The following is a 26968-nucleotide window of genomic DNA, read 5'->3' as shown; positions in this document are numbered from 1 at the left end:
TTTAAGAGGGTGGAGGTAGAAATGAAGCTGTACCTCCAGCAGGGGGAGGTATCTACATATATTATTTGAAATTTTTTTATAAGAAAATGTTTTTCCCCAGGGAATTTAATCATTTAATCAGTTATTTACATCAGCATGGATTCATGTAGATATATTGTATACTTTGGGTTATAATTCAATTCTGCGTTATTTATTTTCTCCTTCAGATTATTCTGGTCTTGTCCACGTTGAGACTCTTTCAGGTGGCTCCTGTAGACCTTTGACATGTTCCAGGCCCCATTTTCTTTTAGCATTACCAGATCCTTCAGATTCATCTTGCTTATTTTCGTTGCCCCAGCTCCAGAATCAGTCATTTTTTTCAAGTCAGTACCATTGGAGAATGGTATTTCAAAACCAAGATTTGGGTGCAGGGTGTGCTTGTTGCTACCAGAATGTCTTGCCTCTATGTTCTCGCAGTGTGTGTGTGTGTGTGTGTGTGTTTGTGTGTGTGTGTGTGTGTGTATGTGCGCGTGTGCCTATGTGTGTCTTTAAAAAATTATGGAAAATTTCAAGCATACACAGAAGTATAAATTCTTTGTATCTAACATGCAGCTTGAATATCCATTGGTGGCCAATCTTAGTTTCATTTATACGGCCTCTTCCCATTCCTCACCCTTCTGCACCTGACTATTATTTTTTATGAGGACCGACATGAGTCTCCTTATTTACTTATATTAAAAAATAAAAATTGTACATATTTAAGGTGTACAGTGTGATGATTTGATATACATGTACATGTGGGATTATTACTGTAGTCAAGCTAATTAACATATCTTCTCACATAGTTACCTTTTGTGTGTGTGGTGAGAACATCCAAAATTTACTCTCTTAGCTAATTTCTAGTACACTTTTGGTTATTTCAAGTAAATCCAGGAACCGAATTATTTCACCTTTAGATATTTCAGATATTTCAGTCTTGATCTCTGAAAAATAAAGACTCTCTTAAATAAAATTTTAAATTGAGGTATAACTGGATAGAAAGTATGAAAGTGTAGAGCTTGATGAATTTTTATCAAGATATATATCTCTGTAACCATCACCCAGAACAAGATACAGGTCCTATCTAGCCCCCTAGAAGTCTTCTTAATCACCAGTGATAATCACCTTTAAAAACAAACATAAACCACAATACCATTATTATACCTAAAAAATTAACAGTAATTCCTTAAAAGAAAATGCCCAGTTGTTTGCAATTGGTAGGTTCCCCTGTCACTACCCCTCCCGTCCCTCATAATGTCCTGGTTACTTGTTCTGTACTTTGTCACAGTCGGGGTTTTACAGAGAACATCATGGTGGTGGTGGTGAACATGTTTCTCTCATAGCGGCTTTCTTGGTTGAGACTGGTCTCTCACATTTTGCTTAGGTAATCCCAGTATGGTTAGTGGGCAGTGGTTCTGTCTTTGGAGAAACTTCTTCAGTAGGATGGCTTCACCAAGTATATATTGTCCCTGGTGTCTGATTAAAGTTCTCTTTCCTCTGCTAGCTAGATCTAGATTTCTTCCAAAACTTTGTATTCTTTTCAGTATACAAATCCTTTGGAAGAAAGAAATAGCTGTATGTAGGAGAGAATTTTGATATTCTTGGCTTTCTTTTCCTCTCTTCTAGGGGCTAATTGACCAGGACAGTTGTAAGAAAGTATAGTTAGCTAGTAAACCTTTTTAGTGTTGTTACCTAGTGTGTCAGAGTCATCTGCCTACAGGGCTAGTTGTGGTTAATCATGACAGATCTGCAGTACAGAAAAAGGATTATGCTATAAAAATACTTAGTTTTGGTTGTGTTTGATTTGTTAAGTTCTTCTTTTTTTCTTCTTATATTATAGATCAGCTTGAACGGGTCTTTTTACGACTTGGCCATGCTGAAACAGATGAACAGTTACAGAATATTATATCTAAATTCCTTCCTCCTGTTTTGCTCAAGCTGTCCAGCACCCAAGAAGGAGTACGCAAAAAGGTAAGCATGTTGGGACAGTTGAGGGAATTAAATGGTGAGAGTAAATGGATATATATTATGAAGTGAGTTTTCTCTTCTCATTATTGAAATCTAGGTTTATGTTCTCATTATGGCCTTTCAAAATGGAGAGTAAGTCTGGGACCAGCTTACATGATTTAAAAGTAGCTTTTGTATGCTTAGCACAGCTGCATTTAGTACCAACTGTACACTTGGCATCAGTGCCAGATGATATAATTGAGATAATTATTCTGAATATGTGGAGGCTTGATCTAAAATCCACGCCCTTGATTCCAGTGTGAAAGTCAGGTGGTAATGGAGCAAAATTATTCTTTAGCATTAGATGACTGTGAATACAACCTTCATTAAAATTAAGCAAAATATATATATATTTTAAAGCAAGATATTGTACAGCTCCTGTCTTAGGATTTTGTAAAGTACTGTCACCAAAAGTTAGATAACTGTCACATCAAGATCGATCCTTCTTTTTCCTTTTTCCTTTTTCCTTTCCTTTCCGATTTTGTTTATTTGAGAGAGAGAGAGCACAAGTGGAGAGGAAGGACAGAGAGAGAGGGACAAGCAGACTCCCTGCTGAGCAGGGAGGGTTCTATCTCAGGACTCTGGGATCATGACCTGAGCCGAAGGCACATGCTTAACTGAATGAGCCACTCAGGCGCCCCAGGATCTTTCCTTTCCCTTTCCTTTTCTTTGGATTTTATTTTTGAGTAATTTCTACAACCACTCTGGGGCTCGAACTTAGAATCCTGACAAGAGTTGTGTGCTTTACCAACTGAGCCAGCTAGGCACTCCTCAAGATTTTCTTTTTAATCTAAATGTTCTACAGGGAACATTTGTCCCCTTCATTTTTAAAATCGTTCATTAGTCTTCTGGTATATTTATACTAGACCTTCAGGTCTTAGAGCTGTCATCATGTTTCATCCCTTGGGCCACCCTGATTGATTGACAATGGCTCCTTGGAGGTCTGCCCTGAGAGGGATTCTGAGGCCCAATTTGGGTTCATTGGACAAAAAACATCCTTAAGAATGTCTGTTATGTTTGCAGGAAGAGACAGGACATTCTTGTCCGGTATTTGACATGCCTGTTGTTAACACTGCCTTGCTGAATACATATGTATTTGATCTTGTCATTGTCCTATTTAAAACTCTTCTGTGGCCTTCCATTACCCTCAGGAGAGCAAGGTATAATAAAGAGCCATGTTGGTTTCTGGTTACTTATTTAGCTTCTTCAGTCTCATCACTCGTTTGGCAAATACTGAATGCTTTCTACTGTATTCCAGGTGTTAGGGACAGTGCTTTCTACTATATTTGCCAGGTGTTAGGGATACGCTGGTGAATGAAAGAAACATCTAGTTGGGAAGACTGGTATTAAAGAAATCAGGCAAATAGTATCCAGATATAAATTGTAATAAATGCCAAGATAGAAAACAATTCTATGAAAGAATATATTTGAGGACTTGCTTTAAACTGAATGTGGGGCATAAGGAAGGCGTCTGTGGTGTGTAGGAACTAGCCAGATAGAGACATGCAGAGACCATAGAAGACACAGAAGGCCCCATGCAGATGTTTTGAGTTGGAACAGCTGGTGACGCCTTCACGGAGCTGAAGGGCAGACGTGCACCCAGTGATAGGAGTGATAGGTCAGACATTGGGCAGAAGAAACAGGGATTCCAGTGGGCAGCTATTTGAAAGCTCACATGTAAATAATTTCAAGATGTGAAATTTTGTGATTGATGAAAATTTGCATTGATTTTCAGTTGTGTAATTTTGGGTTCCTAACTATCAATGTCATGATGTACATTAGATTTAACCAAGATATCCCTCAAGGTAGCTGGTGATTTGTGGATAAATTGAGTGAAAGAAATAAAAGTTTCATATTTCTCATGACATATCATTAGAGTACATTTGCTGTTTTAAGGAAAATGAGGTTTGTTATGTATAATTCTACTTTATAGCCAACTTTAAATTTAGGCTGTCATTAGAATAGCTAAAAATTAAAGACTGACCATACCAAGTACTAACAAGGTTGGACTGGAACTCTCACAGACTGCTGGTTAGGAGTGTAAATTAGCATAATCACTTTGGAAAACTTCTTGGAAATACTCTAAAGTGTATCATATGCGTACTCCATGACGAAGCACATCCAGTCCTGAGTTTATATAAAACAAATACTGTATATGTGTGCACTAAAAGCCTACCTAGGAATGTTCATAGCAGCATTATTGGTAATAGCCCAAACTGGAAATAATCTCATGTCTGTCAGTAGGAGAGTGGATAAATTGTGGTATTTTCTTACTAGAGCAGTGAAAGTGAACTGCCAGCTATGAGCAACAACATGGATGAATCTCAGTTATGTCGAGGAAAATGTTCAGATATAAGTTACAAAAATTTAAACATGGTGTTCGAAGTCAGGATAGTAGTTACTTTGGCAAAGAAATATAGAGAGTTGGGGGGGGGCATGAGGTGCAGGGCTTTTGTGGTTCTAGTGTATTTACTTTATGAAAATTTATTGAGCCATACACTCTGAATTGTGCACTTTAGCTATGTGTTATACTTTCAATTCAAAAAGCTTATTAATGAATAAATGAATATAAATGCATGAGTATTAAGAACTGGTATGGACAAGATACTATATACCCAAGGCTAGTGATTCTGTAGTTTACTGATAGGTTAATAGTTACCTAGTTGTCCATGGAGGAGGTTGGTTCAGTTGAAAAAAAATTTTTTTTAAGATTTTATTTATTTATGAGAGACATAGAGAGGCAGAGACACAGGCAGAGGGAGAAGCAGGCTCCATGTAGGGAGCCTGACATGGGACTTCTTGATCCTAGGACACTCCAGGATCATGCACTGGGCTGAAGGGAGGCGTAGGTGTTCAACTGCTGAACCACCCAGGCATCCCAAGTTGAAAAAATTTTTTTATATTTATGGGTTTATAGAGGGTTTCAGAAGGTGGATAACCAAACTTAGGAAATTAATATTTAATATAATATTGTTCGAAGAAAACTAAGTCATTAATTTATTTAAAGTAAAAAAAAAGATTAAAAAAAAGTATATGACTATGAGCATGATTGTTTTATTAGTAATGATTTCCCACTGAGTCCTTCCAGGACTCAGCCTCGATTAGATAGTCAGAAGAGGACTGTTTCCTTGAGCCTCGTTCCTCCTCATTCTTTCCCTGTCAGTCAGCTGGATCTTAGGTCTGGACAGTGAGGAAGTTGAGATGAAAATATGTGTGTAAGTTTTAATGCAAGTTTCTAGGTCTCTGTAAGGTATCAGTGGTTCCGAGAATGTCTCATGGTGACAGACAGACACTTCAGATGAATTGAACTCAACTATCAGTGTTGGAAAGGTTTAAAGGATGGGCTCTGGAGTCAGATCTTGGCTATGCTACCTAGTGGCTCAGTGTCCTCGGACAGGTTACTTCAGTTCTCTGGGCCTCTGTTTCCTTACCTATGAAATGGGAATGCCGTTCTACCTCTCTGGTTGTTGTGAGAATCAGATAGGAAATACAGAATGCTATGCAGAAGTGTGTTCTGCACAGAAACTGTTGATAAATGTCAGCAATTTCATTATGATTCATTAAACAGACAGATTATAGATTTGTTATTCTTAAAATTCACATTTCATTATTGTTCTAGGTTCATTTGAACTTCTGTTGTCAGAAATTGTCTTACAACTTACTTTCTTTATTTTTTAAAGATTTATGTATGTATTTTAGAGAGACCGAGAGACCTTGAGCATACATGTGAGTGGGGGGAGGGGCAAAGGGAAAGGGATGAGAGGAGTCCTGGCTGAGGGCAGAGCCCCACATGGGGCTTAATCCCATGGCCCTGAGATCATGACCTGAGCAGAAATCAAGAGTCGGACGCTTAACCAGCTGAGCCACCTGGGCGCCCCACTACAACTCTCTTTAGTACTTGCTTTGAGGGTAGAGTGTACATTTTGGAAATGATGGAAAATAGTGTAGACCTGGCCCTCCAGAGCAGATACCTCAAATCTGAGTCTTTCTCAGGTGAGGCTTTCTACAAATGTTATTTTTCAGTGCTCCATTTCTTCTCTTTGAGCAAGATAATCTCACTCTTAGAGTAAGAGCGGGGCCATCTGACATAAGCCTCTGGATTTTGCTTTCCACCCACAGGAATTACTGACTTGCAGATCTCTCTTTCTGTTCTCTCTTCCCACTTGAAAGACAGGAAGCTTGTTATTACTTAAAGCGCTTTAGTAGAATCAGATGATCTTCAGCATAAAGTAAAACTTCTCTAGCATTTTACCTGCGTCCTTTTGTAACCTGGGCCCTGCTGTTATCTCTTATCACTCTGCGTGTCAATCACATGCAGTATGTCACGTTAGAACTCATTCCTTCTTGTAACCGATTCTCTGCTTGGAAATTCATCTGGTTGTCAGGATTTAGTGTTCCTGTCACTTCCTAAGTCCTCCTTGATCTGGCAGTCTTTCTGTTCTGGAAACCCACAGAGTCTTGCATGTTTCCCTTTCTGTTGCGTTCACAGTGTACCTTAGCCTGTTTGGGCTGCTGTAACAGAAGGCCACAGACTGGGTGACTTAATAAACAGCATTTGATTTCTGTAGTTTCGGAGGCTGGGAGTCCAAGGTCAGGGTGCCAGCACGTTGGATTCCTAGTGGGGGGACCTTCCTGGTTGCTTGAGGGGAGCCTTCTTGCTGCTTTCTCACAAGAGGAAGAGAGACAGGACTCTGATCCTGTCATCCCCTTACTAGGACATCAATCTCATCATGGGGGCTCTACTCCCATGATGTTAGCCAAAGCTAAGTACCTCCTAAAGCCATCAAACTGGAGGTTAGGGCTTCAACAGATGAGTTTTGGGGAGACACAGACATTCCACCTGTGGCCCGGTGTGCTGCAGTTGTTTATTCACAGGGGCTCTGGGGGCTGTGCCTCAGTATAAGCTCATACGGGATCCTGGCTTTGGGGAACACAGCATTTTGGAGTAAGACCCTGATTTTTTAAATTCCCTTTCTGGGATGTCACATTTATGTCCTTGAAAAGCACAAAGTAGCCGCTACTTATCACATTAAGTCACAGTTGAGAAATGAATTTATTTTAAAGGTATCAATAATTTCAGTGCATATCTTTTTGTATCTTAGGTAATGGAACTGCTGGTCCATCTGAATAAGCGTATAAAAAGCCGCCCCAAGATACAGCTCCCGGTAGAGACACTACTGGTTCAATACCAGGACCCTGCTGCAGTTTCCTTTGTCACAGTGAGTGTTCTTTTGGACTACTTTCTGACTTACAGTGAGTTTTCTCTCCTAACATTTATTAGATGTCATCAATACATGGGCAAGTTTAGGATTTCACTTTAGACTAATTCTAAATGAAACATGAGAGGTTTTTCTTCAAATGACACACTGTTTTTCCACTGAAGTGGTAGGAGCAGGATATAAGGCATGCGTTTCTGCTGGGCAAAGGAAGGTTGGTGAAATGACTTGTCAGGTATGCAGATCTACAAAGGAGTGATTTGATTCTTAGTCAAAGGTTGTATGAGGAGAGAGAAGAAAGGGTTGTGCAGCATAGGCATGGATAAGCAATAATAGAAGAAGGAAAAGAAAGGGTAAGTGGCAAGGATAGGAAGCTGAATTTTAAAATCTGTTAAAATTTCTATCTGTTTCTCATATATTTAGAAAGATATCCTTTTTAAAAGTGAAGTAAACTGAGGCTGGTAAGAAATGTTCCCATTGAATTGTCGTGTTCATGAAAAATAAATGTATAAAGATGTTGATGCCGTGTGAAGTCAGATGATCTTTTTGTGGCCCTAGCATTGAGGCTGAATCTATCGAGTTCTGACATCTGGATTCCAAACCTTTGGAGCCACCTACTGGTCCAGACATCTCTCTTTGCCTACTCTGGACATATAGCTAGCTTCATTACAGACGTTCCTTTCTTCAAGCAAATAGAAACATTGTGTGTCAGTAAAACTGCCAAATAGAATGTCTTCCAAACAATAACCTTATGAAGGCTGTTCTAAAGTGAAGAGTCCTTCAGAAAAGCAAATCTTTATCTTATGCATAGATCTGGATATACATTTATGAGTTTGCTTAAAATGCAGTGTTCATATGGATTCTAGGGATACAAACATACCTACAGCACTCAGTTTCCCTTGGTTCATCGTCCATTGGTCAGTTATCAGTGAGGAACCAGAGTGCTGCCTTGTACCAAGGTGGCTGTAGTGACTGACCAGTTGGGAAACAGCGGCCAAGGCTTTCACAGGGGTCTCCCCTTTGCTTGAAAGGATTAATGCAACATGCCGGGAGCTCTGGTGCTAACATGTGGTATATAGGTGCAGATAGGCCAAATGCTTGCTTTTTCTTCTCAGTGAAAATTGCGTATTTGCATGCTTTATCCTCCCCCCAACTTTGAGGCATAATTGACAAAATTGTATGTATTTAAAATGAAAAAACAAGATGCTTGATACATGTGTGAGTGCTTCAGATTAGGTCGTGCTCCCTTACATGAGCACATCTTAAAGCAAGCATTTTTAGTAAGTAGGGCTAGCATTCTTCCTGAGATGTAATAGTTGATCAAGCTGTAATAAACATGTGATAAGCATACGGAGAGAGAAGGTGATTTCTTTGCTATAACTCCCTGAGTTATCAACCTTGTGTTTTCATTGAAATCCTAGAACATTTCCTTCACACTCACTTGCTTTTCTCTCATTGCATTAGAATTTTACGATAATTTATGTTAAGATGGGCTATCCTCGCCTACCAGTGGAAAAACAATGTGAACTGGCCCCTACGCTTCTTACTGCCATGGAAGGGAAGCCTCAGCCACAGCAGGATAGGTATGGTTTCCTCAGTTATCTTATCTCCCACCTGCATGAGTCAACAGCTACCTTTCATAAATAGAGTCACACATTTGGTTTTACTTGGGCCAGTGTGAAGGCTTGAGCTCTTTCAGCTGACAAATGATTGAAAAAAAAATTTTTTTTTTTTTAAGATTTTATTTATCTATTCATGAGAGAGAGAGAGAGAGAGAGAGAGGCAGAGACACAGGCAGAGGGAGAAGCAGGCTCCATGCAGGGAGCCTGACGTGGGACTGGATCCCGGGTCTCCAGGATCACGCCCTGGCGCTAAACCACTGAGCCACCCAGGCTGCCCTGATTGAATTTTTTGTGTTACCTCAACATTACTGTTTTGGTAATTATCAAATTTCTTGATGTGAGCATATTGAAAAGTATGCAGAACTAACAACATGTTTCTCAGTCTAGATGCATTTATTTTGCCAATTCTTTTGAAGAAGCTAATTTCATGTGATTGCACAAATTAGTTATAAAGTGCTTTTCATCAAAACATTTCTATCTTGGAGTATATGAAGTTTTAGAGCAGTTTTCTTAAAGGAACAGATCACTTGTTTCTATTAATATGGGAATTGGAGAGGTGAAAAGATTTGCATAACACTCTTAGTTTCAGATTTGGCTCTAAGTACTGTAGTGTAGCTTGGTCAGCATCATCAGGAAGAGCGCAGAAACTGTGGAGGCAAAGTGGAGTTAAATGATGGTTTACTTTGCCTTTTAGAGCACATGTATTTTTAAAAGAGAGACTGTAATATGGATATTTACAAATAAATTAAACAGTACAAGCACTCTTTGAAGTTTTCATGTGTAATGAAAGAAGGAATTTCTGTTATATAAGTTCACACGTTGGAAATTTTCATATTCAAAATAGTACCATTATCGGTTTTTAATTTCTTTAGATTTAGAATAACTTTTTAAATTAACTGTAGAAAAGAAAAAAATTATTGAAGGAACATATTATAAGTTGAACTATACCTAAAGTTTAATAGAAAATCTCTTTTGGTAACTTTAGATACTAACACTGAGGGCATATTATAAACATTTTTTCCCAGTGTTTTTGGTGATGACCCAGATTGGTAAAATGGCAAAGAAACAAAGCTAGGCCAGCTCCTAAATTAGGACTTTGTAAGTTGGTGGTTTTGAAAGTGCAGGGCCCTTACACTTGCCACTTTTTGTTAGTGATTTTTGTTTTGTCTGTTATGTGCATGTATAAAAGACTTATTTTTAAAGTAGTTGCAATAAATGTAATTGTTTTTTCAGCTTAATGCATCTTTTAATACCAACCCTTTTTCACATGAAATACCCTGTTGAATCATCAAAATCAGCTTCTCCGTTTAATCTTGCTGAGAAACCAAAGACTGTGCAGCTGCTTTTGGACTTCATGCTAGATGTCCTTCTGATGCCTTATGGGTAGGTTAAAAAAGAAAAACATAGCAACCTTGTTATTAACTGCTTTCACTATGTAGGGTTAAGTACTATTTTAAATGGTTCAGCTTTCACTTGAAAATGTCTGTGTCTCAGGTTTTCATTTTTGCTGTAGCCCTGACCTCTTCTAAACCCCAGCCTCACCACTTGTTGACCTTATAGGTGTGGAGCTGCTTTAGGATTTCAGACTCAATCTGTCCCAGCTGAAATCAGTCTTTCCCCATAAAAATAGTTCCTTTTCTTTAATTGCTGTCAGTGCTGCGATGGTTCTCTTAGCCTCGTTGGTGTGCAGTTAAAAAACGCCTCCAGCCCTCCTTTTTCTTGTTGCTAATACCAGCCCCCTGATACCCCCTCCCTGCTAACTGACTCGTCCCAGAACCACTCTCACCACTGCCCACTGCGGGCTAGCTTCATTTCTGCTCAGCTCTCTTCATGACTTTCTCACCAGCTGCTTTTCTCTAAAACTCTATTCCTGCCAAAGGGATCCCTGACTTTATTTTTTATTTTTGTAAAGATGATTTATTTGAGAGAGAGAGAGCCTACTCATGCTTGAGTGGGAGAGAGGGGTAGAGGGAGAGGGACAGACAGACTCCTCTAGGGGGTGGGGCTCCATCTCATGACCCTGAGATTAGGACTTGAGCAGAAATTGCTAGGGATCCCTGATTTTTAAAACACACATCTTACCAGATCATACCTTTAAAATCCTTGGGGTATTATTTTCCAGTCGTTATATACATGGATGCAGTTCATGTATTCTCTTGTGTCCTTGCCTTTCATGTTTTAAGAGAATACAGTTCTCTGCTTAGAATGCCCATCAGAAAAGAAGGGAAGAAAGAAAGAAAACAACAGCCAGAACAACCACTTTGTAAAAGCATCTCAGACTAGCTTATAGGTGTCAGGTGTGTGTGTCTCTGTCATAAATTTCCTGTCCTGGGCAGAGGATGCTATTTTCCGGGTCCTTTTTACACTAACCATACAGCTGTATTGCCATGTTTTTTTTTTTTTTTTTAAAGATTAAAGATTTTATTTATTTATTTATGAGAGACAGAGAGGGAGAGAGAGAGAGAGAAAGGGGGAGAAAGGGAGAGAGGCAGAGTCACAGGCAAAGGGAAAAGCAGGCTCCATGCAGAAGCTGGACGTGGGACTCGATCCCGGGACTCTAGGATCACACCTCGGGCTGAAGGCAGGTGCTAAACCACTGAGCCACCCAGGAATCCCCTCGTGTTGTGTTTGTATCGTATTGCTGACAAGTCCATCTTCCCTAATATACTTGGGGACTCCTTGAAGTCAGAGCTCTGGTCCCTTCAGTGGCCCAGGTTGTGATCTGCTTCTAGGCTACTGATTTTCTAGGTGGTTTTGCTTGAAGAGATATTTATCTAAAATGCTGCTTTCATTATGTTTCTTCCCTAGTCATAAGTGTACTATGTACTATAAGCTTAGCGTGTGGAGCCTCATATCCTCTGTACCCCCATCCAGACACAGGAGGGCTCATGGTGTATAATTTCTTTGCTTTCCGGTTTGCTCCCCTTCTACCTCTAGTGTGGTGGTTTTATTTTCCAGACCTTAAAACACTTCCACTACCTCTACCTGTTCACTTCTAGTACCTGTCATATCATTTCTTATTTCTTGGTAGTTTCTTTGTCATGTGATAACATGTCAAAGCTGTCATATGGGTTGCTCTTATCCCAACCTGCTCCAGATGGCAGAGACTCAATCTTACACTTCCTGGTATTCTTCTGTCTCGTGCTTAGAATGGTGTTTTGCATAATGTTAGCTGTTCAGTAATTACTGATTCATTTACTTACTGCCACCAGTCTTGGTTTAACTGAGAAATAAATGAAAACCTCCTTTTTATAGTTGTTAAATCAGGAGGCAGCCAGAATTGGCAGGTGATGATGGCTTTGGTAAATAAACTTTGAAATCCAAATTTAACTTAGGCACACAATGTCCTCAATCCAGTTTTTCTTAACAAATCCAAATTTAACTTAGGCATATAATGTATTCAATCCAGTTTTTCTTACAGTGGGAATTTGCCTTGTTTTTATAAAAATATTAAAATGATTCCTTAACACGTTTTTTTAAAAATAGACTTAGGATTGAATGGATATAGCATATAAGTAATGTGGAATAATTTACTATACCATCAGGATCTAATAAGTGTTTTAATTTTTATTATAGCAGATATCTCATTTTAACATCCAGTCTGATAATTCATCAGCATAGAAATTTATTAGGGTTTGAAGGGACTTGAATTAAAAACTTTTTCAAAGTTTTCCTTTTGTAGATGAGAAATACCAGTTAACTGAATCAAAACAAATTTACCAGAAATCTTATTTTTAATCCATAGAAGCTAAAAATGAAAATAGAATGGTAAATTAATAAACAAGTGGCTGCAAAGGGCATACAATGAGAAAATCTAATTGTTATGGCTTTTCCTCTTCTAGTACTTTTGAATATTTTTTCCTTTTGGGGGCATTTTGTGCTTGTGTAGTAAGTGGTTTGGAGGTTTCAGTGGATTTTCTAATGCAGGGATATAAGGAGAACTAAAGGTGAATTACAACTTAACAGAAATGGGAATGACTAAAAATGTTCTGTGCTTCAGGTACAGAATAATGTTTGTTTTTTTTTAAATCCTTCTTATCATCAACTAACCGTTCTCTGTATCTGTCAACCCAAAACTCAAAATGCAGTAGGTCCATAGTAGCTCTTGAAAAGTTGTTTATAAATTGAAAGCAAAATATATTTTTTTAAAAGATTGTATTTATTCATGAGGGACACACACACACAGAGAAGCAGACACAGACAGAGGGAGAAGCAGGCTCCATGCAGGGAGCCCAATGTGGGACTCAATCCTGGTTCTCCAGGATCACGCCCTGGGCCGAAGGCAGGTGCTAAACTGCTGAGCCACCCAGGGATTCCCGAAAGCAAAATATTTATATTCATTGTTGGTAACTGTAATAGTTCATTTGTAACCAAGTTGAACAGATGGACTGTTATGGTTAATTTGCCAAAGGTGTAAATGCCTTTTTTTAGATACCTTCTGAATTTTTCTTTATGGTGAAATTTTAATTTCAGGTATTCTAGAAAAATTCTCTGGGGGGAAAAGTATACGATTGAATATATTAAATGTGCATGTACATGTTTATGTAGGTGTTTTAATAAGGAGATTAAATGTCTCTTTCCTTTTCAGATATGTGTTAAATGAATCCCAGAGTCGCCAAAATTCATCTTCAGGACAGGGTTCTTCTTCAAATAGTGGGGGAGGTTCTGGAATACCACAACCTCCCCCAGGAATGAGTTTTTATGCAGCTAAGCGAGTTATTGGTGATAACCCGTGGACACCTGAACAATTGGAACAGGTATCACTTCTTGTTCATAATGGAACTTCACCCCACATGCTCGCCCCTAGGAGGTCCATGGAAGCATGTGTAACATAATTCCCATGCCTTCAGTCTCTCTAAAGAAACATCTTGGCAAGGACTGATGACCTAATGTGCTCTCTTCAGTGTGTCAGTTTTTTGGTACAGCCCCAGAGAAAGGGAGGAGTGGGAAGTGCTCTTTAGTTTTTCCACCATTACGTACATAGTTCAAGGGTGAAATACAGCCCACTTAGAAACTGAGTATGTTTAACTTCTTTCATTTTAGCTTTTAATTCTGGGTTTAATAGTCACCCGGGCTATTTTGGTACAGTTAAAATGCAGTTTATCTTAGATGGTTCAGCTTTTTAGGCCTGTGTATTTTATGTAAAGTGAAGAACTCCTATACTCACATGTGACAATATGGGAGAAAAGCATGACTCCCTTTTCTCTTTCTTCCTGGGAATTGAAAAATTGGCATTAAGCATTTTATTCTGAATTTAAACAGGACACAGATGTTCTCTGAGCAGCTTTTATAAAAGACTGGTGCTCTCCAGAGAAGTTGCCTCAGTGTGTCTGTGTCACCAGGCACCTCAGGGAAGAACAGATGAGCTCAGTATGTAATTATTTTGGAATTCAAGCAACGTGGGTCAGTCTTCCAGTCCTCCCTTTCTCTCTCCGTGGCAGTTTAAATGATTGGATATTTTTTCTTTTTGGGAATGTAAGTGACTGCTGATCAAAAAAAGTGTTCCCCAGCAGAGGGAAAAGGCAGGTGGGGCATTGCAGCCACTCACAGATTTACAGAATGATTTGTTCAGTGAGGGTTATGCTTGATTAGATTTATATTTTATAGATTTTTTTTTCCTCCCTCTTCAAACCATGATATAAGTAAGAAAGGTAAATGGTGGTAGCAGCTTCTCTTTATTGAGTTTGAGCTATGTGGCCGGTACTATGCTGAGCACGTGGAATACAATTGTCTTGTTTAATCCTTAAAACAACCTAAACCCAGCTGAGATAAGAGAAATCGTTTCATTTTGTAAAAGGAACTGAGGTTTTGAGATGTATCACCATCTCACTTCAAGTGCTAGGCTTTGAATTTAGGTCTCCTGAGGACTAAAGCTCTACGTGCTAGAGAATAATTGTTAATATGAAATTATAGTCTTGTGTTGGTAATTATTTGCTAATTTTCAAGGGCCTATCCGTGTTTTTTGTCAGTTTTATAATCTAGTGTGGAAATGAACTATTTAGTTTCTAGGATGGAATAAAATAGTTTTTATTTAAATAAAATGGTTTTTATTTTTTTCTCATGACAAAATGATAATATAAAGATTCAAGTAGTACAAAACACCACAAAGAGAATGAAAAATGACCTGGAATCCTGCCACCCTAGTGTGTCATTGTACAGCCTACTGTGTGTGTGTGTCTGTGTGTATATATATATGCAAGTACAGTTTTACATGATACATTTTAATGCATTTTTATATATTGTACACTTTATATATTGTACATTGTACCCTTACCTACATTTACATATAATACAGTATTTGTGGTTTACTTTTTTCATTTAACAATATATAAGGTTTTTTTAAAAAAATCATCTTTTTAAATGTTTTATATAAAATTATGTGTAAACCACATAAGATTTTAACTTGTCTCTTGATGGACATTAGCATTGTTTTTTGTTTTCTTTGCACTTTTTTTTTGTTTATATCTTTATGTAGTTAATGTCCATAACTGTATTTCTGTGGCTTCAGTAAATGTTTGCGTCTTTTCTATTGTAGCTCTTGCGACAAGTAAGTTGTGTTGACCAAGGGAGGATAGACAAGCATTTTATGATCTGTTTATATACCTTTTTAAATTGCATCTGTTGTCATTTAATAATTATAAATTCAGTCTTGACTCATATACATAAGAACTATTATGTAATTGTTTTTTAAAGATAAAGGTAGTTTTCAGATATATTTGCCCTAGAGTTCTTTGTTGTGAAATTCATAGTGCTTTCACATCCCGTGAAGTTCTAATTAGAATCCCTCTTCAGTCTGTGTTTCATTTCAGCCATTCAGTTAGATTGAATACTGTTTGATTAAAATTTCACTTGCCTTGACTGGAGTGTGTCTAACATCCTATTGTTTTCAGTCTGTAAGAATGTTGAGGACAGAATGAACATGTTAACAATAGGGTGAACCTCTGTGGAATGTGGTTTAGTTTTTTTTTGAACTGTCAGAACAGTCCATGAACTACTCTGTTCATAATGTACCACACTCCTACCTTTAGGCTCCAAATTTGGACTTCATTTCAAGGCTTTATCATTCCAGAGAGACTGTAACCTAAGTAGGAAGGCTGGGTGTCATAATGGTCTTTGAGTTGGAGAGACTTGGCTTTGAATCTTGTTTTCATCACTTACTATGTGTCTGAGTCTCTTAAGCCATGCCTCAGTTTCCTTGTAAGAAGAATAAGTATAATCTTACTGATGTCCTAGACTGTGAGGGTTAAATGAAATCATGAATGTACATTACATACAGTTCCTGGCACATTTAAGCCTAAACAGGAGCTGCTCCTGTTGCTACTGTTAATGTTTGGTTGGTGGTATTTGTTTCTTTGATTACAGTTTTTCCCTTCCTTCCTTTATCTGCAGTGCAAACTGGGGATAGTGAAATTCATAGAAGCTGAACAGGTGCCTGAACTCGAAGCTGTTCTCCACCTGGTGATTGCTTCTAGTGACACACGCCACAGTGTAGCAACAGCAGCGGACCTAGAATTGAAAAGCAAGCAAAGGTAAACTACATCCCTTTTCACCTTTAAAAAATAAAAAGAAGCTATATATATATACCCTTTTCACCTTTAAAAAATAAAAAGAGGCTATATTTCTAGATGCTCACTTGACACATATTTATCCTTTCAGGATTTTCTGTAATGAGACATTCAATTTCTGAGATTATGAAATGTACCTAATTTGTAATAAAGACAGTTTGCTTATTAGGAGCAGGATTCTGTGTTAGACAAAGAAGAAAAGCTGTTTGGAGAAGCAGTTTTAAACTTGAATGGATTAGAACAATTACCATAAGAAGTGAGACCTTTGTCGGCAAGGTAAATGGACTTAAAGAACTAATGTTAAGAAGAATGCCCAAACCCAGAGATGGTTCATTTTTTATTCTCCCTCTTAGTTAAAAGGTTTAAGATTGTTTTTAATAAAGGATATGTAGGTTTCAAGACTAATATGGTAAAAATCAGGTCCCATGAAAAGAGGTGCTGAATAATCTTATGTCACACAGGAGGAAAATACAAATTCTAATAGGCTCAGAGAAAATATTTTGTGCGAGCAATAAAATCAATACAAAATGAAACACTGGTGTACCAATTTGTACCTATTGGTAAATAAAATTGTGTAACAGTTGAAACTCCATTTAAGTTTCTATTGAAACTGCTATTTTTATAGTCTGTTGATTGGCATTACAAACATAATTTTTGGAAGGCACTTTGCAGTATGTAATGAATCACAAAAATATTTATAATCTTTTATGTAAATCTTCTGGGAATTCATCCTAAGACAGTCATTCAAAGAAGAAAAAGGTTTTATATAGAAACATGTTATAGATTTACTCATTATACCTTTTCCTGTAATTTTAAGAAAAATGGAAACAAATTCAAATTTCCATTATTATATGGAAATGGTAGTAAATTAACTATGTGTCTCTATATGGAATATTATATATCTGCCAAAATAATTATGAAAGTTATAAAGCAACATGTAAATTATCCCCAAGTAATGGCAAATGAACACATCAGAATACAAAATAATATGTGTATTGATTTAAAACATGAGATGTGTGAAGCCTGAGAAACAGCATGAGAAGTTGAAGTTACCTGGTTGAAAAAAATCCCAATTATGGAATAGTTATGTTCTTCATTTGTTTTAATGCTTAATGTAGTAACATGCTGAGAGGCAGTGGAGTGCATATATTGCATTTTTCCTCTTCAAGGAAACCAATAAAGGGGGTGGAACCAAGTAAGGAAGTTAAGTTCGTTGTGTCTTTAGTTGTGTGGTTACATGTCAGTAAGCAGACAGCACGGTGTGGTGGCAGCTGGGATTGGTGTACCATTGTAGGTCAGGTGAGGCAGCCTAGAGGAGGACTGAGTTGTTATGGAATTAATTCTGGTCATGCCCCTCGCTGGTGGAGTTTGGAAGACTCTTGTAATCTGCCAGGGCTTACACTCTGTGGAATAAGGACTAGAATGTACTTTAACATTTCCCTCAGGTCTAAAATTCCTTCATGCTGCTTATCACTGCATCCTCCTGGTATCCCTTTCAAAGAATTTATGTGGATTTGGAGTATCAAAAAAATCTTTCTTTAAAACTTCTCATTGTGTTTGAGCTGGCCCCACTCTTTACACCATGTAGTGCATTGGATTGTTGGAAATGTAAATATGGTGCAGCAGTATTCCAAATCGTTTTGATTTTGTCTGTTAAAACAAGTGTACATTTTTTTCATATAAAGAGTGTAACATTGTTAAGAGGTAAAGAGTAAGTTGAGAACAACATGTAGATATTTTCCGCTTTTGTTAAAAGAAAAATCCTGAAGTCTCTTTTCAAGTGATGCTTCTCTTTATTGATCTACTTACCTGCTATACCATCCACCTATTTTACATGCATAAGAAAGAAGACTAGGAAAAGATACACCAAAGTTAGTGGTTACTGAAAAGGAATAGAGAAGGGGGTATGGTACAGATTATAAATTTCTATACATTTCTGAATTTACACAACAAACATGTAATCAAAAAAACTAGAAAGCTAGCAAGAGGAAAAGTAGAAGACGGTGAAAATTATCCTTATTAGTTTTTAGTTGTTTTTACTATTAAGTTTTCCTTTGTTTTACTGAAATGTGTATATGTTGTCAATAATCTCTACACCCGACATATTTATAGAAGAGAAACAAAGATAGAGCTTGAGGATTAGTTAGTAGCAGTCATCTGAGAAAAGTGAGTAATAACTAAAATAGAATCATGGAATGAACATCTTTGAGAATAGTGGAATTGTGGATATCTGAGGAAGAGGCAGATTGTTAAACTATGAAAGGAAGATGGATTAGAAACACTGTCAAAGCAGCATCATAAATTGTGTTTGCACAGATAGAGCATAGCTTGAAGCAGAACCAATGTCAAAAGGCAGAAGATAGGATGGTGAAATCTCACTGATTGAGTGAAACGCAGGATTGCTGTGTTGCTAGGTTTTTAAAATGACTGGGAGGGGCTGCTGGAGAGAGAGGCTGGGTGCCAATCATCAGTCAGTGCTGTATTCTGATTTACCTGACAGTGGGGCCCAAGTAGGAGCAAGTCTCAGTGACTAATGGCATCATGCCTGCTGTGTAGAATTAGGTGATAAAGCTGCAAATCTGTGTTGGCAGATAAGGAAGAGAGGGAGGTTGGGGATCATAGTGACACAATGTAAGAGAAATGGGATGTGCTGCCAGCTTCTTAGGGCTGTGACTTTAATGAATAAATTTTTTTTTTTTTTGGTCACTTTATCACTGTTGAATTTCCAACTAGTTAAACAGAAGAATGATGCTTGCCTCAGTTCTCTCTGAACAAGTGTACTATAGCTCTGCCCTGTCAGAGCTGCTCCAAGGCATTGGCATTGAGAGTGAATTATAATCCAGTTTTTTTGTGTGGTGGCAACTTAGGGCATAGATGTAATGATCTATTGAATCAGGGTGGGATAAGTGACTTCCTGTATTTCTGTTTAAAAACTAACTTTGATCTAACTTATAACTTAATCCCTTTCCTTCTCTTCTACAATGTCAGTTGCCCAGTTCATTTGTGTATTTCTTCTAACATTTTCCTTTGGTAACAAATATTGGGGCTGTGTATTTATTTGAAATCATTGAAGTGAGACAGAAAAAATAATTTTAACAAGCTGTGTTGAAACCTTCTGTAGCTTGATTGACTGGAATAATCCTGCCATCATTAATAAGATGTACAAAGTATACCTTGGAGATATACCACTGAAGACAAAAGAGGTAGGTTGTTTTGGTTTATTCTCACATCATCATAAAAAGCATTTGGTTGACATGAGCTCCATGTATTTGAACTTTTTCTCCTAGTTATTTTGGCTTAAACTGAACCTATCCTGTAGGAAATACTAATTTTAGGCCATGTAAGTCTGGGTGGATTAAAATTTCTTGGTAACTTAGTTAATTTGAGCTAATGGTTTTAATTTCTGTGCTTAAAAAATGATGGTACACTGTCTAGATTAGGGATCCACATACTTTATCTGTCGGTTTTTGAGGCTTTGCTGCCCCTGTGGTTCTGAGGCAGCAACTATTCAACTCTGTCCTCACATGAAAGCAGCCATAGGCAACAGCAGCACATGAAGGTGCATGGCTGTATGCCAGTATGACTTCATGATTACTGAAATTTGAATTTCATGTAATATTCACATATAATGAAATATTATTTTTTTGATTTAAAAAAATCATTTGAAAACATAAACACTATTCTTAACTCATAGGCTTTATCAAGACAGATGGTGGGCTAGATTTGGCCCATTGGCTCCAGTCTGTTGACCTCTGGTCTAAAATCTAGGACAGTAGATGGGTTCTTCTGAAGCCTCCAAGTAAGGTGTTTGCTTAATAAGCTAAGTTCTGTTTAGTTCACTGTATTTGAAAGTGTTCTCAAGTCAAAAAAAAAAAAAAAAAAAAAAAGTGTTCTCAAGTCCAAATGCAGACATACAAGGACTAGTTTGCTTGCTTGCTTTTTAAACTATAAATAGTTGTTTTAAAAATCATAATTCCCCCTCCCCCATCATACTGTTTTCCAATTAGATTGAATGTGATGTGGTAGAAAGAACAATGAATTGGGAATTGGGAGCCTCCCTCTGGATCCTAGTCCTGAATGGCTGCACATAAATGTACTGGGGAGGAGAGAGTTGGTTAATCACAGAGCTTTTCTTGGCCTCATATTCTTCATGGAGAAAACCAAAGGGTTTTGATTAGATCAGTGGTTCCTAGAATGTAGTCTATGCACCCTTGTTGGGTCATAGGGAGATTTTTTTTTTTTTTTTTTAACTGTATTGATATTTGCATTGATGGTGCACAAACAGTGATGGGTGTAACTGCTGGGGTCCTAGCACAAACCAAAACTGTGTCACTAAATAGTACTAGTAGTTATTGTGTTTTTTAAACTGTCAGCACTCATGTAAAAAATTAAAAGAGAGAGATGAAAGCTCAGCTTAAGAATATCTTTGATGAGGCACTTGAGTGGTTCAGTCAGTTGAGTGGCTGACTCTTGGTTTCCGCTCAGGTCACAATCTCAGGGTCATGGGATCGAGCCCCCGATCAGGCTGTGTGCTCAGCATGGAGTCTGCTTCATATTCTCTTTCCCTTTCCTGCTTGTGCTTGTTCTCTGTCTCACTCTTCCCTCTCTAAAGTAAATCTTAAAAGAGAATAAATCTTTGATGAAGCACTAAAATTATCTTACCTGTAGACAGGGAAACTGTAGATATTGAGATGGTATTTGGCAGACATATTCTCTAAAATGAAGAAATGAGGTTCCAAGAAAAACAGTTCACGTGGTTTATTGGCAATGGTAAAAGTTGGACTTTCAAGCAAAAATTAGAATTTAGGGAAGCTTGTATCCATCAAAATGAGCCTGACACTTTGTCAGTACCTACAATTTTTCTGATGAGATCGGTGGTAATAATAACATGGGATTTTAACAAATGTTTTGTAATGAAATGCTTAACTCAGTGAGCCAGTATTTTCCAAATGACCAGTGATGTTACAGAAGCATTACAAGGGTAAGGGGGCAGGATAGATCAGTGGGCAGGATAGATCATTGGAATTTAGTATAACACCGTATGCAAAAGTTCTGTGATAGTTTCAAATCCAAATTGTAACTAACCATAAAGAAACTATCATTTATTAAGTTTTGGTGTAGGATCAAAGAATATCTACAATTACCTGAAAAGTTAAAATCATCCCCACTTTTCCAACTACCTGTCTTTATGAAACTGGTTTTTTTTTTTTTTTTGGCCCCCACTCAGTGCTAGTTTTTTTAAATGTAATTTAACCAAACAACGTGCCACAACAGAATGAATGCAAAAGAAGATAAAAGATTCCAACTCTCTTGTATTAAGGGAGACAGTTAAGATATTTATAGAAAACATGAAATAGTGCCACTCAGTACAGTTTTTTGTTTTGGAAATTGTAGTTAATTTTCTTAAAAATATGTTATTTACAAAAATATATAATGGATTTATTAATATAATCTTAAGTGAATATTTAAAAAATTTCTTAGCTGTAATTTCTAATATAGCAAATATTGATAGGTGTTCCAGTATAAGCAAAAAGCTCTTTGGAGTATTTCTTAGTTTTTAAGAAGGAATCTTGAAACAAAAGTTTGAAAGACCACTGATTTAGATGACCTCTCAAGAATGTTTCAGTGCACAGTAATTTTGAACTGCTAAATTATAATTAAACATATTTTTAACAGGGAGCAGTTCTGAAACCAGAGCTGAAGAGGGACCCCGTCAGTACAAGGGTTAAGTTAAAGATTGTCCCCCATCTCCTTCGTTCTAGACAAGCTGCAGAAACGTTCCCAGCTAACATTCAGGTAATTCATTCTTTCCAAAGAGACATGGCCTGTTTACAACTTTTATGTCTGTTTAATTACAGAAAGAACTGCATTAATGATATTCAGGAGGTATGTTGATGTATGTAGCAAGATTAATGAGATTCCAGATTTTTTTTCTCTCTCCAGTTTAGCTGCAGACGTGGTTAAAAAATTTTTTATTATAGAATATATACTATATATAGTTAATATTTGACTTAAATGTGATGACTGTCCTTTCAAACTAGTGCTTTGCTGGGTGGCTTTTCTCCAGAAATGTTTTTCTTAAGCAACCAAGTTTCTGGGTGGGTCAGTTAAGTGGAAAATGTGTCCGCTTTGAGTTAAATTTTGTCAGTTACTTGCTGTTGATCTTAAATAAGCTTCTGCGTGTTTTAAAAAAAAATTTTTTTTTAAAAATCTGTGAAACGGGTATAATAATAGCAGCTACCTCATCGTAATGTAAAGACTGAATGGATTAATAGAAAGGGTAGATCACAGTGGTTAGGCCTCATTCTGTTATTAAGTTCCTAGTAATTGCTGAAAACTTAGCAGTTACTTATCTTTGGTCTCCTGTCTCACCACCCCCTTACCGTGTGCTTATGCTCCAACAGAAGATTGTTCGTCTTTTAAATACACTGTTTTCATGGCTCTGTGTCTCCACTCATGATGCTCCCTTTGCTTGGCAGAGCTCCCCTTCCCCCTTTAGCCTGGTAAACATCTACTCATGTTTCAGGATTCACTCCAGTGTGCCACCTCCCATCTGAAATGTTCCCATTTCCTGCCACTCTTCTTTTTCAGTCCTAAAGTGAGGACACTCTCCATTGTGTTTGCTGTATGGTGGACATAGATTCCTGTCTTAACACCTCTCTCTTTTAACTTAAGGCTTATGTTGTTGAAGTGATTGCTTCTTTCTCCTAGATGATAAAACTTTTATTCCCCATATCTGGCACTCTAGTACTTGACTACCTTAAAGTATTCTCTTCTGTGTCTCCATAAATATAAAATTATTGTAGAGCTTCTTTCCTTTCTTTTTTCATGATTGGTGTTTTGTAATTGGTGTTTGCCAGCACTGTTTCCCAGGTAGTGTCTTGATAATTTTGGGTCATAAAATTTGGTGATAGTAACACTACATTATATACTAAGCAGCTAGAATTTTATGACAAGATATTCATAGACATCCTATAGGTGTGTGCTTTATTTGTAGTTATTTATATGTTTTCAAAATAAATCTGGCTAAAGCTTGGTATATTGAAAGACAAACTCAACAAATTTACTGTCCCTCACACGTATTCTTGGTTATATTCCTGTCTTTAATGATTGTATTACTATTTTCCTACATAATTGGCCCTACCCCCTATATTTTCCCCCTGTCAATAGTAGAAATCCTTCACGGTATCATTCAGATGAGCCTTTTTTTTCCTGATACCAATGACTTTAACTAGGGATGTGTTACCTCACCTTGATTTTGAACATATGAAAGCACCCAGCATAAGTCTTTGCATGTAATATGTGCACCATGAATTCTATTTTTTCTAATAAATCTTTAGTGTTCTGATTAATCTTTTTGCTGCTTTTATCTTACCATTTTATTCTGTATAATATAGCATGGTCGGATAAATTTTCCAGAAGTCTTTTCCAGAATAAGGTAGCATGTGATTTATATTGTCCTGTACCATTTTTAATGTATGTAGATTTTGATCCCTCAACCAGATCAAGTGCCTTGGAAGCAATACTTGTCTCTTTGTATCTCACAGTACCCGGCATTGTGTCGGTTACCTAGCAGAGGCTCAGTCCTGTTCAGTCACACATCATTGTTAAGTGAGATCAGAATACTGCTAGTAGTTTTAGGAGCCAGTGTGAGGAGATTTTTTTTTCCCTAAGTGTAAGACTATCTTAAAAAGTAGGAATTTGAGGAGTTCAGATTTATTTGACATTGCTATACAGGACTCACCTATGTGATCTTTTGCCACCTAGACCTGGCTAAACAATACAGGGAATGCCTGTATCCTGACTGTACGCTTGTAGACTGCTTTAATCTTGACATTTTCTGTGAAGCTTTTATTATAATTTGTTTGGAGTGGCTAACTCCGTATGTACTGAAGGAACCTAATATTCCCAAAGTGGCTTTATCTGCTAAAGTTCCCTGTGTGATACAGAGTGGCAGACCAAAGGGCTTTCTGCTGGTAGACCCACAAGTTTTATGGACTTTTAAGATCAACCATTGTGTTTGTTATGCCTCAGACTACTGATTGGAGCTACAGACGGGCTTCCTAAGTTGGTCGGCTAAAATGATTATCTGTATTAAAAAGAACTGCATTGATTTTAAATAATGAGAGGTAGTGCCCAAGATTGGCTGTTGAATCATATTTGAGAATAGCAAACGCTATTATTAACTGGTGTTCTTGACATTGTCCGTTTCTCATAGGTGGTGTATGATGGACTTTTTGGTACAAATACAAATTCAAAATTGAGAACATTATCCCTGCAGTTTGTGCATCACATTTGTATAACGTAAGTTTTTAAAATTATTTGACTGTAAAATTTCAAGCTATTGGGAGTGACCAAATAATTCAAGTATTTCTTTCTTACCCAGAAAGAAACCATGTTTACTCATCTTAAAATAATTTTAGGTTTTTTTTTTTTTTTTTTAAAGATTTTATTTATTTATTCATGGGAGACAGAGAGAGAGAGAGAGAAAGAGAGAGAGAGAGAGAGAGATGCAGAGACACAGGCAGAGGGAGAAGCAGGCTCCATGCAGGGAGCCTGATGTGGGACTCGATCCCGGGACTCCAGGATCACGTCCTGGGCCAAAGGCAGGCGCTAAACCGCTGAGCCACCCAGGAATCTCCATAATTTTAGGTTTTAATAGATTATTTTAACTTATTTCAGTTGTGTCTCTAATTATTTTAAATCATCATCTGAAAAGATACATTAGTAATGAGATTCTTATCTTGCTTTGTATATGTGTGCTATTTTTTTTTAAAGTTGTCCAGAAATCAAGATTAAGCCATTAGGTCCAATGCTTTTGAATGGCCTCACCAAGCTAATCAATGAATATAAAGAAGTAAGTGACTTGTTTTTTAAACACTGTTAACATTTTATATTTCAAAATATTTTCTGTTATTAACCTTTCTGGTCTACATGTTTGTTTAGTTAGTTACAGTTTGCTAATTGTTCCATCATTTCTTAACATTTTTACTTGAAGTGGTGTGAATTTTAGAAATTACTGCCAACTTTTGCTGTTTTGTTTTTGGAAATAAGTTAAAAATGTGATACAAATTTTGAAGGGTCTTATCGCTTCTTTAAATAACATCTTTTAAAGCAATTGCATTTTATTCCGCTTTTAGGCACTGTGCAAAAATGGAATGGAAAAAATTACATTTTATTTTATGATTTGTTTCCATATGGATCTTTATTTGGATTTGCTTATATTTAGAAATAGTGTTAGTTCTTTAGGGCTGAGTTTTTACCAATTCAGAATTCTATAAAAACATGCATTCAGTAAGTTTTTGATTCCTTAAGCTAAGTGGGATGAGGAATCTTTGGAATGTAGGTTTTTGAATCCTGTTTGTCCTTGCTGTGTCACTCTTACCATCTTCATTAGTTCAGGTGAATTTGCTAAAGGAAGTAAAGTTTCAAGAACTGTAGTTAGCATTATTTTCCTAAATCTTTAAACGTGAATGCATGTTTGTAGTAGTATAGTAATTAACATTCTGCCATTTGGAGTTAGAATTGAGTTTGAATCCTGGTTTTGTTCTTTGGTGAGTTAAGTTCTTTGGAGCTCTGTTCTTTATTAGATAAATGAAAATATCTCTTCGTTGGGATTAGTGTGAAGATTAAGTGAGATAATACACAAAAGTTATTCAGTAGATATTTTTTAGTGAAAAGCTGTTCATTCATGTGCAATTGTGCTTTGGGGGTATCGTTAGGCCTGGCTCTCCTGTTTCTTGAATAGTGCCTGCATGGTTTTTGAGGCCTGTGGAACCTTTCAGATTATTTTTATGGCATAGATAGATGCTTGGGATGGTTGGTAGAAATAAAAGTGCTTTTGGGCTTTTAGGGGAGAATCTGTATATTTAAAATAAATTAGAGAGGCCAGATAACCTGTAGGGCCCTAATCTGTGTACCTCCTGGAGGTACCTGCATGTTTCCCCAACAGATGAATCCTTAAGTGTGCCCATCCAGGTGTGGAAGAGTGAGTCTTAATGTTAATTGTATGAAATTCAACTCACAGAGCTGTTACTTTGTTTTGAGTAATTGGTTTTCATAAAGCAGTGTAAAATTCTGTCTATTTGAGGAGGGAACCTCACTCACTTGATGACTATGATCCTTTAGTTTTTCATAATGGAAGATATGAGTGGAAGCTTTATTATCATGTAGATTTTTAGGTAATTGTTCCCCAGCTTTTTGCAATTTTGCGGGGAGAGAGATGGAGGATCCTAGTCTGTGTGAGCATTGGTGGATTTTCTAAGTTAAACTTTCCCCAGTGTGTTGAAGATGAATTTTGGTGTTTGCAGGTTATAGTGTTGAAGATATCCTGAATTTAGCACCAGCTAAGAGAATTCTTTAATATATAACCTCTGCATTTTTCCTTTTGAAGTGAGCTGGAGAAGCAAAGTTTTTTTTGTTTTTCCTTTTAGTAGTGCGGTGATTCTGGGTTTGGACTTTTGTTTGTTTGTTTTGTTCACATGCCAATATCATGTAGTTAGGCAGAGTGAGACCAGGTTTAATAAGGAGTAAAATAATG

General features: G+C 37.2%; 1 protein-coding gene across 9 annotated transcripts in view; it reads left to right on the top strand.

Moving 5' to 3' along the window:
- ECPAS (Ecm29 proteasome adaptor and scaffold) overlaps positions 1-26968 on the top strand; it is a 98701-nt gene that overhangs the window by 23660 nt on the left and 48073 nt on the right. For 8 of the 9 annotated variants that reach the window (XM_072842331.1, XM_072842328.1, XM_072842325.1 and 5 more), the window contains 10 exons: positions 1859-1989; positions 7128-7244; positions 8706-8824; positions 10097-10246; positions 13452-13620; positions 16253-16392; positions 19550-19631; positions 22105-22224; positions 24647-24732; positions 25207-25285. In XM_072842331.1, coding sequence (XP_072698432.1) covers positions 1859-1989; positions 7128-7244; positions 8706-8824; positions 10097-10246; positions 13452-13620; positions 16253-16392; positions 19550-19631; positions 22105-22224; positions 24647-24732; positions 25207-25285 — 1193 coding nt within the window. The remainder of the gene's footprint in view (positions 1-1858; positions 1990-7127; positions 7245-8705; positions 8825-10096; positions 10247-13451; positions 13621-16252; positions 16393-19549; positions 19632-22104; positions 22225-24646; positions 24733-25206; positions 25286-26968) is intronic. The other variant, XM_072842334.1, reaches the window with a different exon arrangement.

This window comes from Canis lupus, chromosome 10 (assembly GCF_048164855.1).
Source record: "Canis lupus baileyi chromosome 10, mCanLup2.hap1, whole genome shotgun sequence".
Taxonomy (NCBI): domain Eukaryota; kingdom Metazoa; phylum Chordata; class Mammalia; order Carnivora; family Canidae; genus Canis; species Canis lupus.
Note: the sequence above shows the minus strand (reverse complement) of the source record. Positions and strands in the feature narration are given on the sequence as shown.